The sequence below is a fragment of the Coloeus monedula genome (assembly GCF_965178545.1).
Source record: "Coloeus monedula genome assembly, chromosome: 4".
NCBI classification, from domain to species: domain Eukaryota; kingdom Metazoa; phylum Chordata; class Aves; order Passeriformes; family Corvidae; genus Coloeus; species Coloeus monedula.
Genome location: NC_138784.1, coordinates 75,495,828 through 75,506,699, shown reverse-complemented (window position 1 = coordinate 75,506,699; position 10,872 = coordinate 75,495,828). Strand labels below are relative to the sequence as shown.

Below are 10,872 nucleotides of genomic sequence, written 5' to 3'. Positions count from 1 at the left end.
ATGTGCTCGGGGGCCCTCATCCACCCCCAGTGGGTCCTCACGGTGGCCCACTGCTTCTTCAGGCCTGGGTAAGGAGGAGCAGGGCCGGGGCTGTCCCCAGGTGCCAGGTGCCCAGTGAGGGAAGGCAACGGGGCTGCCACATCCCGTGGCTCTGCTCCAGCAAATCCTTTCTCCCCCTGCTCTCCAGAGACATCTCCAGGTGGGAGGTGGTGATCGGGGCCACGGATCTCACCCAGCCGGGCCCCGAGGCCGAGCTGCGCCACATCCGGAGGCTCCTGGTGCACCAGCACTACGTGGCCACCGCGGCCAGGAACGACATCGCCCTGCTGGAGCTGGCGCAGCCCGTGGAGTGCAGCGACTACATCCAGCTGGGCTGTGTGCCCGACAGCTCCCTGGCAGTGCCCGAGCTGCAGAGCTGCTACATTGCGGGCTGGAGAGCCGCCCCGGGCAGCGGTCAGTGCTGAGCTGGGTGCACAGGGACACGGCCGGGCTGGCCCAGGGCAGAGGCCAAAGCCGCAGGAGCTGTGGCCGGGCAGAGCCGGGCCCGGGCCGTGCCCCGGGCAGGGACACAGAGGAACAGGGGCTCGGCCCGGCCCCGGGCGAGGGGCTCGGCCCGGGGAGGTGCCGGGTGCTCAGTGCCCGCTGTGCCCGCAGCCGTGACCCCGCGCCTGGCGCTGCAGGAGGCCAAGGTCCGGCTGATGGACGTCCAGCTGTGCAACAGCAGCCGCTGGTACGGGGGGGCCCTGCACCCCCAGGACCTGTGCGCGGGGTACCCGCGGGGCGGCATCGACACCTGCCAGGTGCGAGCGAGGGCCCAGGGGCACAGGGACCCCTGAGCCCCAAACACGGCCCCATTCAACCCCCAAACCCAGCACAGGCACCCCTGAGCCCCAAACACGGCCCCATTCAACCCCCAAACCCAGCACAGGGACCCCTGAGCCCCAAACACGGCCCCATTCAACCCCCAAACCCAGCACAGGCACCCCTGAGCCCCTGACATGGCCCACCCTGTCCTGTATCCCCTCCCTTCCCTTCCTGTGCCCCTTCCCTTCCCCATCCACGGGTTCCTGTTGTGTATCCCATCCTATTCCTGCCCTTCCACGTCCATGGATCCCTGTCCCAGTGTCCCCTTGTCCCCAGGGCCTGGCGCTGTGCCCACACAGCCCACCCAGTGCTCCCAGTAGCCCCGAGGTGTGGCTGTGAGCCTGGAGCAGCCCCTGACCCCTCTCTCCCGGCACAGGGGGACAGCGGGGGTCCCCTGGTCTGCAAGGACAACGTCGGTGACTACTTCTGGCTTGTGGGATTGGCCAGCTGGGGCAGGGGCTGTGCCGGGGCCAAGCGACCTGGGATCTTCACCTCCACCCAGCACTTCCACACCTGGATCCAGGTCCAGATGGGATTGCTCCCACCAGAAGCAGATCTTCCTCCACCAGAGCCCATCCCAACCCCGGCCCCTCCTCCAGCAGAGCCAGAGCCGGACTACGACTTGAGCGACCTGGAGAATCCAGAGGAATCGGAGGATTTCACGGCCGTTTCATTCCAACTACAGATCCTGGGGAAATTCCTGAACCTGCTGCTGGAGCTCCTGCAGTTCCTGAAGGGAGAGAAAGCCTGAGCAGCGGGACGAGCTGATCCCGTTCTGGCAACCATTCCCTGCTGGGGCCGTGGCTGTGGTGCCAAAGGCAGTCCCGGTGCCCGGCGCTGCCGTGTCCTGCTCCTGCTCCTGCCCTGAGCCCACCCCGGCGGTGAATTCAGTTTGTTCTTGAAATAGAGTTCTTCCTGTTGCCAATTATCCGCGTTTTCAGCCCAGCTCTGTGCGCAGCAAGGCCGGGATAACCCGGGACCATGGGCGGGGTTGGCTCCTGGGCTGGGGCACAGGAGGGGCAGCCGGGCAGGGCAGGGCAGGGCAGGGCGGGGCAGTGCCCGGGTTCCCGTGGGCCGTACCCGGGGGCTGCTGCAGCCCCTGCAGCCCCTCCCGATGAGCCGTGAGCGCGGCTGGGACGGGCTGGAAGCTCCCTCTGGGGCAGCAGCAGAAGCCACCCCGAGGGGCCGTCCCTGCTCAGGGCCACCAGGAGCTCCGGGGTGCGGCCGAGCGAGCTGGGGGGCTCCGGAAATATCCCCAAACTCACGGGCTGGCAGCGCCCCGTGGGGAAACTGCCCGCCCTGGGGAGGCACTGCCCGTGCCCGCCTGGATTTCGGGATGTCACCTCGAGGGCTGGGGACTTGGGACACGAGCAGCACCGCTGCGCATCCTGAGGATGAGCGGCCCCACCGCAGGAGCGCCTCACCAGCCCGGCCACCGCTGCGGCTCCGGGCTGGCACCGCCGCCCCGCCCCACGGGGTGGCCGCTGTGCTCGGACCGCGTGGTTTAAGCCAATTTTTCTGTCGTCGCCGCCTTTATTGTGTCCTTCCCTTTGCAGTGGGTCTCTGGCCGCAGAGCCGCTCGCACGGGCTTGGTGCGGGGTCAGTTCCTGCCGCTGGTCCCGCCCCAAGCCGGCACAGCCGGGCAGGAGGAGAGAGGGAGAAACTTCTGCAGCCCAGGTTCCCCCGGCAGAGCCTCAGGTGTCCCATTCCCGGCAGAAGCAATTTGGGCACGGAGAGGAACGGGAATGGGAGCAGCTGGAGCTGCAGTCCCGGGGTCCCGAGGGAGCCTGAGCTGCTGCTGCTGCCGCCCAGGGGTGTCCCCTCTGTCACCAGGCCCTGCCCCGGAGCTGCCGGGACCCCCATCCCCCGCCCCCCGCTGTAGGAGCAGGGTCAGGCTCTGCTCCGGGGGCCCAGCAGCGACACCAGAGGAACGGGCAGGGACCGATCCCGGGAAGTTCCGCCTGGACAGGAGCCAGAACTTCTTTCCTGGGCAGCGACCCAGCCCTGAGCAGAGACCAGAGAGGGGTGGAGCCTCCTCTCTGAGGGTATTCCTGACCTGTCCAGAGGCAATCCTATGCTCTGGGATGCCCCTCCTGAGATGCCCCTTCCGAGCTGCCCCATCCCGATATCCCGCGCCAGGCACGGCCGCTCGGGACTACAACTCCCAGCATGCCCCGCGGCCACGTGACCGAGATGTACATCACGTGATCAGCTCGACCACTGCCGGGACCGCCCCGGGGCCGCGGGGACAGCACCGGGACAGCACCGGGACACGCGGGGACACCCTCCGGGCAGCGCCATGGGGCTGCAGGGCCGGGAGCACCCCTGGGTGCTGCTGCTGCTGCTGCTGCTGCTGCCGCCCCCCGTGTGCGCCGCGGCCGCCGCCCGCCCCAGCTTCGTGCTGGTGCTGGCGGACGATCTGGGCTTCGGGGACCTGGGCAGCTACGGACACCCCTCGTCCGCCACCCCGCACCTGGACCGGCTGGCGGCCCGCGGGCTGCGCTTCACCGACTTCTACAGCAGCGCCGCCGTCTGCAGCCCGTCCCGGTACGGCCCCCGCGGGAGGAACGGGGAGACGAAGCTGCGGTGTCCCGGGAGGGACGGAGGGAGGATGAATCCTCCGTGTCCCGGGAGGGATGGGGCGGATAAACCCGCGGTGTCGCGGGGTGGACGGGCGGTGATGAATCCTCCGTGTCCCGGGATGGGAGGAGGATGAACCCGCCTTGTCCCGGGAGAGATGGGGGGGGACAAAGCTGAGGTGTCCCGGGAGGGATGGGCGGTGATGGACCTGCGGTGTCCCGGGAGGGACGGGGGGATAAATCCACCGTGTCCCGGGAGTGAGTGGTGGAGGATGAACCTGCCGTGTCCCGGGATAGACGGGGGAATAAACCTGTGGTATCCCGGGATAGACAGGGCCATGAAGCCGCCATATCCCGGGAAAAACGGGGGAATAAACCTGCCGTGTGCCGGGAGAAACGGGCGGAGGATAAACCCGCAGTGTGCCGGGAAGGATGGGGGAATAAACCCGCGGTGTCCCGGGAAAGACGGGATGATAAACCCGCGGTGTCCCGGGAGAAACGGGCGGAGGATAAACCCGCGGTATCCCGGGAAGGATGGGGGAATAAACCCGCGGTGTCCCGGGAAAGACGGGATGATAAACCCGCGGTATCCCGGGATATCCCCGTTGACCGCCGTATCCCGGGGAAAACGGGCGGAGGATAAACCCGCGGTGTCCCGGGAAAGACGGGATGCAGATAAACCCGCCGCGTCCCGGGATAGGAAGGGGCCTGAAGCCGCCGCGTCCCGGGATGTCCCCCCTGAGCCCCGTGTCCCCGCTCCCTGCAGGGCCGCCCTGCTGACGGGCCGCTTCCAGGTGCGCTCCGGGATCTATCCCGGCGTGTTCGACCCGGGCTCGCGGGGAGGGCTCCCGCTCGCCGAGGTCACCGTGGCCGAGCTGCTGAAGGCTCAGGGCTACGCCACGGCCATGGTTGGCAAGTGGCACCTGGGCTTTGGCATCAACGGCTCCTTCCTGCCCGTGCACCAGGGATTCGATCACTTCCTGGGAGTGCCCTATTCCCATGACCAGGTGAGAGGCTCCGGCTGCGTGGGGTCCTCGGTCCTGCGCGGAGGGGGTTGGGTGGGAGCAGCGCGGTCCTGGGGCGGTTTTAGGGTGGGCAGAGTCCCCTGGGAGGGGTTTCCAGCGGGGAGAGGCCGCTGTGGGACTTCACCCGTCTCCCTTGTCTTCCCCGTGCTGCGCCAGAGCTGGAATCCCAAATATTCCGTGTTTTCCAGGGCCCCTGCCAGAACCTGACCTGCTTCCCACCCGACACCAAGTGCTTTGGGACCTGCGACCAGGGCGTGGTGCCGCTGCCGCTGCTCTGGAACCGGACCATCATCCAGCAGCCCGTCTCCTTCCCCGACCTCGTGCCCCTCTACAACAAATTCTCCCGGGATTTCATCGCCGACTGCGCCCGCCGAGGCCTCCCCTTCCTGCTCTACTACGCTTCCCACGTAGGAGAGAGAGAGCGGGGATTTTCCAGGCGCTTGGGAAGGGAAGGGATGGGAAAGGGGGAGTGGGAAGGGAAAAGGGAAAGGAGCCTGAGTCCCATGCGGAGAACAAGGAAGCATCTCCGCTCCTGCCACCCCAAAATCTGCTCCTGCATGACCTGGCGTTGCTATTCCCACACAAAACCAGATCTTATTGGGATAATGCTTTCACGCTGCTTCTTTCTGGAGCTTCTCCCTCTTCCCTGTGCCATCCCCAGGGCAAACTTCCCACTCCGCAGCTCCCCACCCTCTCCTGGAGCTCAGCTACGTTGTGCCACCGCTGAGACTCGGGGACAAGTCTCCTCTCAGCTGATGGCTTTTGTCACCTCTCTGCACGTCCTGCCTGGGGTTGCTGCCTGTCCCTGCCTGTCCCAGCAGCAGCTGCAGCTCCAGGGGGGTTGATCCCGGTGTTCCCTGCCCTTTCCCAGCACACCCACTACCCCCAGTTTGCCAGCCGGGAGTTCGCGGGGCAGACGCGGCGGGGACCCTTCGGGGACGCCCTGGCAGAGTTCGATGGCTCCGTGGGACAGCTCGTGCAGGCCCTGCAGGAACACGGCCTGGAGAACTCCACCCTGGTGTTCTTCACCTCGGACAACGGGTGAGGGGCTGGTTTGGGGCGGGGGAACTGGGATGGGGCAGTGCCAAGCGACCCCAGGGAGGCGCGAGGTGGGCGCTGCTCTGGAGGGGGCACAGGGCGTGGCCTCTGTGTTCCTGTGACTCAGAAACCTCCCAGGCTTTGGGCCAGCGGTGTGACCCCCCCCCCCCCCCCCAGTTCCCTCTGCCCGGGTGTCTCTCCCTGCCCCTCAGGCCGAGCAGGGTGGCACAGTCACCCTGGCACCTTGCCACCGCCCCCTCGGTGGCACCAGGGAGGGGACAGCACGGCCCTGGCACCTGATGGCAGCCGGTTCTCGTCCCCAGCCCCTCCACCCTGCGCATGGCACGCGGAGGCAGCGCCGGCCACCTCAAGTGTGGCAAGGGCACGACCTACGAAGGTGGCATGAGGGAGCCGGCGGTGGCTTATTGGCCAGGCAGGATCGCTCCAGGTGAGCCAGGCTCAGCCCCTCGGCCACATCCCGGGACAAAGAGGGGCAGGGCTGGCAGTGGGATCAGCTGCTTGGACGTTTCCCGGCGGCAGGAGTGACCCACGAGCTGGCCAGTACCCTGGACATCCTGCCCACCCTGAGCGCCCTGGCCGGAGCTGCCCTTCCCAAGGTGGCCCTGGATGGCTTCGACCTGAGCCCGCTGCTCTTTGGCTCGGGGAAGGTGAGTTTGGAGCTGGGGGACAGATCCTTGGATCGGGGCAGATCCAGGGGCTGGCGGCTTTTGGCTCCTGCCAAGTGTGCCCAGCTGTGCCCAGCCGTGCCCAGCCGCCAGGGTGCTGCTGTCCATCAGCTCCAGCCCTATTCCAGCGGTAGGATCGGGGCTCCTGGGGGGGTCTCAGCCTGGTCCTGCCCTCCCGGGGGGCTGCCCAGCTGAGCTGAGCCCTGCTGCCCCCCCCAGAGCCCTCGCCAGGCCGTGTTCTTCTACCCTCCGTCCCCTGACCCCCTGCACGGCCCCTTCGCCGTCCGCCTGGGCAAGTACAAGGCCCATTACTTCACCCAAGGTCAGTGCTGCCCCCTCCCCAGCTCTTCTGGGGGCTCTGGGAAGGGCTCCTGCTGCCCAGAGCTCCGGGAGGAGGATCCGAGCTCACCCAGGGGTTGTTTGCAGGTTCCTTCCACAGCGGCACCACCCCAGACCAGGCGTGCCACGGGCTGACCCCGCTCACCCCGCACCTTCCCCCGCTGCTCTTCGACCTGGAGTCGGACCCCGCTGAGAACTACGACCTGCTGCAGGGCGAGGCGGGCCCGGAGGTGCTGCAGGTGCTCAGGGACATCACCCTGCAGAAGGTGCTGCTGGAGCAGCGCCTGGAGTTCGGGGAGAGCCAGATGAAGAAGGGCCGGGACCCCTCGCTGCAGCCCTGCTGCGCCCCCAACTGCAGCCCCAAACCCTCCTGCTGCCGCTGCTCCCAGCACTGACCGACAGCCCCAACATCCCTGCCCCAGCCCCGCTAACCAGCATCAGCCTCGGACACCCCTCGGACTCACGGGGCGGCAAACGGGGTCGGGGAGAGCCCAGACTCTGCTGGGAGTGCGGGCAGAGCTCTGTGCTCCGTGTGGGACATTCCAGGCGAGGCCTTGGACAGGATCCCAACTCGCTCCGGCAGGGACCACGCTCGAGCAGCTTCTCCAGAGCCAGAAGAGCTCTTTGGAGCAGAGGGAACGTCCCGGCCCCAGCGATCCCGGCTGGGCCCAGGGTGGGAGCAGAGCCGGGGCTGCAGCTCCAGCGCTGCCGGGGCCGAGGGCACAGCGGGGGACGGGGATGGGGGTCCCGGCAGCTCCGGGGCAGGGCCTGGTGACAGAGGGGACACCCCTGGGCGGCAGCAGCAGCTCAGGCTCCCTCGGGACCCCGGGACTGCAGCTCCAGCTGCTCCCATTCCCGTTCCTCTCCGTGCCCAAATTGCTTTTGCCGGGAATGGGACACCTGAGGCTCTGCCGGGGGAACCTGGGCTGCAGAAGTTTCTCCCTCTCTCCCCTCTCCCAGGGTCCCCCCAAACCCCAGCCCAACCCCGCTCCTTTTCCCTCCCAACTCCCAAATTTTGCCATCCTTGTTTTGCCCGGGAGACTGCATTGGGCTGAGAATGTGCTTAATGAGTGTCCTCATTTGGGCCACAGGAATCATTTTTTTCGGTAGCTGGGAGTGTCCAGGACCCAGATGGGGCTCTGCCTTCCATGGAAAAGGGCATTATTTCCATCGGGATAGGACGTGGTAGGGCAGAGCTGCCGTTGTCACAGGCTCCCCATGGAAATCACTGCTTTGTCTTACATTTTTTTCTTACTAAGATTGCTGCAAGTAATTGTTGGATCCCTCATCTCATGGCTGCTTCCAGTAAATTCCGATTTTTAACCCCTGATCTTTGCCTTTCGTGCTTCCAGCTGCAGTGGGAAGGGGAAGGAGCACTGACCTGGGGAATCCTACACCATCCCTAAACCCCCGCAGTGGGGAAAACATCTTTATTCCGAGGATTAAACCAACTCCAGCATCCGTGTGGGCTCAGGGCAGCAGCGCGGGCAGGACATGGCAGCGCTGGGCACTGGGGCTGCCTTCACCCCACAGCCACAGCCCCAACTGGGACTGGCTGTGACCCACCACAGCCAGAACCGGACCTGCTCTGCCCCTCTGCTCAACCCGTCCTGTTCTTGAGGACCTCCAACATCTCCTGCAGCTTCTCAAGGACATTCATCAAGGTGAGATTTGGGAAGGAAATGACGGTGTCTGACTCCGGTTCTGGTGGCTCCGTGGGGGTCAGGGTGGGCTTTGGTGCTTCTGCCAGGCTCAGGCCGGTCTGGGCACAGATCCAGGTGTGGAAGTGCTGGGTGGAGGTGAAGATCCCGGGCCTCCTGGCCCTGGCACAGCCTCTGCCCCAGCTGGCCACTCCCACGAGCCAGAAGTTGCTACCAACGTTGTCCTTGCACACCAGGGGACCCCCGATGTCCCCCTGTGCCAGGAGAGAGGGGTCAGGGGCTGCTGCCAGCTCTGGGCTGGCTCCTCTCTCCCAGCCCCTGCCAGATCCACGTTCCCAGCACGGAAAGGCTCTGCTGGAGCCTCCAGACCCTCGGATGGCAGTGGGATGGGGGCCTGTTAAGGTTGGGCTCTGTCTCATCTCTGCACAGTGCCCAGGGACGGAGAGAAGGGATATTCCAGGATATCCAGGCCTGGGGCTACTGGGAGCACTGGGTGGGCTGTGTGGGCACAGCGCCAGGCCCTGGGGACAAGGGGACACTGGGACAGGGATCCATGGACGTGGAAGGGCAGGAATAGGATGGGATACACAACAGGAACCCGTGGATGGGGAAGGGAAGGGGCACAGGAAGGGAAGGGAGGGGATACAGGACAGGGTGGGCCATGTCAGGGGCTCAGGGGTCCCTGTGCTGGGTTTGGGGGTTGAATGGGGCCGTGTTTGGGGCTCAGGGGTCCCTGTGCTGGGTTTGGGGGTTGAATGGGGCCGTGTTTGGGGCTCAGGGGTGCCTGTGCTGGGTTTGGGGGTTGAATGGGGCCGTGTTTGGGGCTCAGGGGTGCCTGTGCTGGGTTTGGGGGTTGAATGGGGCCGTGTTTGGGGCTCAGGGGTGCCTGTGCTGGGTTTGGGGGTTGAATGGGGCCGTGTTTGGGGCTCAGGGGTCCCTGTGCTGGGTTTGGGGGTTGAATGGGGCCGTGTTTGGGGCTCAGGGGTCCCTGTGCTGGGTTTGGGGGTTGAATGGGGCCGTGTTTGGGGCTCAGGGGTCCCTGTGCCCTTGGGCCCTCGCTCGCACCTGGCAGGTGTCGATGCCGCCCCGCGGGTACCCCGCGCACAGGTCCTGGGGGTGCAGGGCCCCCCCGTACCAGCGGCTGCTGTTGCACAGCTGGACGTCCATCAGCCGGACCTTGGCCTCCTGCAGCGCCAGGCGCGGGGTCACGGCTGCGGGCACAGCGGGCACTGAGCACCCGGCACCTCCCCGGGCCGAGCCCCTCGCCCGCCGTGGCCCTGCCCGGGGCTCCGGGGCACGGCCCAGGCCCGGCTCTGCTCGGGGCCAGCCCGGCCGCGTGCCCAGAGCTCGGCCCCGGCCCCAGCCCCGGCGGGCACTGACCGCTGCCCGGGGCGGCTCTCCAGCCCGCGATGTAGCAGCTCTGCAGCTCGGGCACTGCCAGGGAGCTGTCGGGCACACAGCCCAGCTGGATGTAGTCGCTGCACTCCACGGGCTGCGCCAGCTCCAGCAGGGCGATGTTGTTCCTCTGCGAGTCGTCGTCGTAGTCCTGGTGCACCAGGATCCTCTTGACCTGGAACACCTCGGCCTCGGGGCCCGGCTGGGTGAGATCCGTGGCTCCGATCACCACCTTCCACTCGAGGACACTCCTGGGAGGGACGCTGAGAGTGGCAGGGAGCAGAGCCAGGGGCTGTGGCAGCCCAGCAATTCCCAGCCCTCCGCTTCCCAGAGCAGCGAGGGAAAACAGGAATGGAGCGGCACATGGTGGTGCAGACCGGGCACCTGTCCCTGCTGTGGGGACACCCCTGTCCCTGCTCTGGGGACATCTCTGACCCTGCTCTGGAGACATCTCTGTCCCTGCTCTGGGGACATCTCTGACCCTGCTCTGGGGACACCCCTGGCCCTGCTGTTGGGACATCTCTGACCCTGCTCCTCCTTACCCAGCCCCGATGAAGCAGTGGGCAGCTGTGAGGACCCAGCGATGGCCGATGAGGGCTCCCGCGCAAATGTGCCACGTGCCGTTCTCCAGGGTGATCTGGATGCTGGCAATGCCAGGCCAGGCCCCTGGCTGGACATCAAGGGTGCTGCTGTTGGCAGAATCCGAGGACCTGTACTCGGGAATCGCGGAGCTTTCATCCAAAACCATGGGCCGGAGCCCGCAGGTGCCTCTGGAAGCACAAAGCCATCCCTGGGCACAGCAGGGCCAGGGAGCCCCGAGGGGCTCGTCTGTCACCAGGCTGTGCCAGGGAAGCCCCGGGTGTCCCCGAGCCCCCTGGCAGCCGCTGGGGCCGCTCACCTGCAGGTGTCCCAGGTGCCCCCCGCGGGCCCGGCCAGGCCCAGCAGGACGAGCAGCCCCAGCAGAGCCATCGGTGCCAGCGCAGCAGGCGGCAGAGCCGGAGCAGAGGTGGCACCTGCAGCCCCAGGGCCCCGCGGTGCCACCGGGCCGGGCTGATGTCACAGAGGGGCCGGTTCTGTGTGCGGGGCACGGCGGCCTCAGGTGGGGAGAGGGGCAGCACAGAGGAGCCCTGCAATGGTTCGGCTTGGAAGGGACTGGAACAATCCCACTGGAGCAGAGGGAACGTCCCGGCCCCAGCGATCCCGGCTGGGCCCAGGGTGGGAGCAGAGCCGGGGCTGCAGCTCCAGCGCTGCCGGGGCCGAGGGCACAGCGGGGGACGGGGATGGG

The 10,872-nt window shown here is 67.0% G+C and overlaps 3 protein-coding genes across 3 annotated transcripts; 2 read left to right on the top strand and 1 right to left on the bottom strand.

Annotated features, from left to right (window-relative positions):
* On the top strand, positions 1-1,615 carry LOC309572251 (acrosin-like; the record flags this gene model as incomplete). The annotated part of the gene is made up of 4 exons (XM_082280384.1): positions 1-68; positions 188-453; positions 655-800; positions 1,241-1,615. The coding sequence occupies 4 exons, from the start codon at positions 1-3 to the stop codon at positions 1,613-1,615; spliced, it is 855 nt and encodes a 284-aa protein (XP_082136510.1).
* Positions 1,616-3,093: 1,478 nt separating this feature from the next.
* ARSA (arylsulfatase A) lies at positions 3,094-7,840 on the top strand. Its single transcript, XM_082280137.1, has 8 exons — positions 3,094-3,411; positions 4,210-4,450; positions 4,657-4,875; positions 5,340-5,509; positions 5,830-5,954; positions 6,047-6,174; positions 6,412-6,514; positions 6,619-7,840. The coding sequence occupies exons 1-8, from the start codon at positions 3,164-3,166 to the stop codon at positions 6,924-6,926; spliced, it is 1,542 nt and encodes a 513-aa protein (XP_082136263.1). The 5' UTR covers positions 3,094-3,163; the 3' UTR covers positions 6,927-7,840.
* A 291-nt stretch (positions 7,841-8,131) lies between these two features.
* On the bottom strand, positions 8,132-10,556 carry LOC309572250 (acrosin-like; the record flags this gene model as incomplete). The annotated part of the gene is made up of 5 exons (XM_082280383.1): positions 8,132-8,446; positions 9,258-9,403; positions 9,573-9,838; positions 10,130-10,357; positions 10,486-10,556. The coding sequence occupies 5 exons, from the start codon at positions 10,554-10,556 to the stop codon at positions 8,132-8,134; spliced, it is 1,026 nt and encodes a 341-aa protein (XP_082136509.1).
* Between the last annotated feature and the right edge of the window lie 316 nt (positions 10,557-10,872).

Coding starts and splice junctions, on each gene's coding strand:
- ARSA (XM_082280137.1), top strand. CDS start 3,164: ATGGGGCTGCAGGGCCGGGAGCACCCCTGGGTGCTGCTGCTGCTGCTG. Junction 5,510..5,829: donor TTCTTCACCTCGGACAACGG/GTGAGGGGCTGG, acceptor TCTCGTCCCCAG/CCCCTCCACCCTGCGCATGG. Junction 5,955..6,046: donor GCCAGGCAGGATCGCTCCAG/GTGAGCCAGGCT, acceptor TCCCGGCGGCAG/GAGTGACCCACGAGCTGGCC.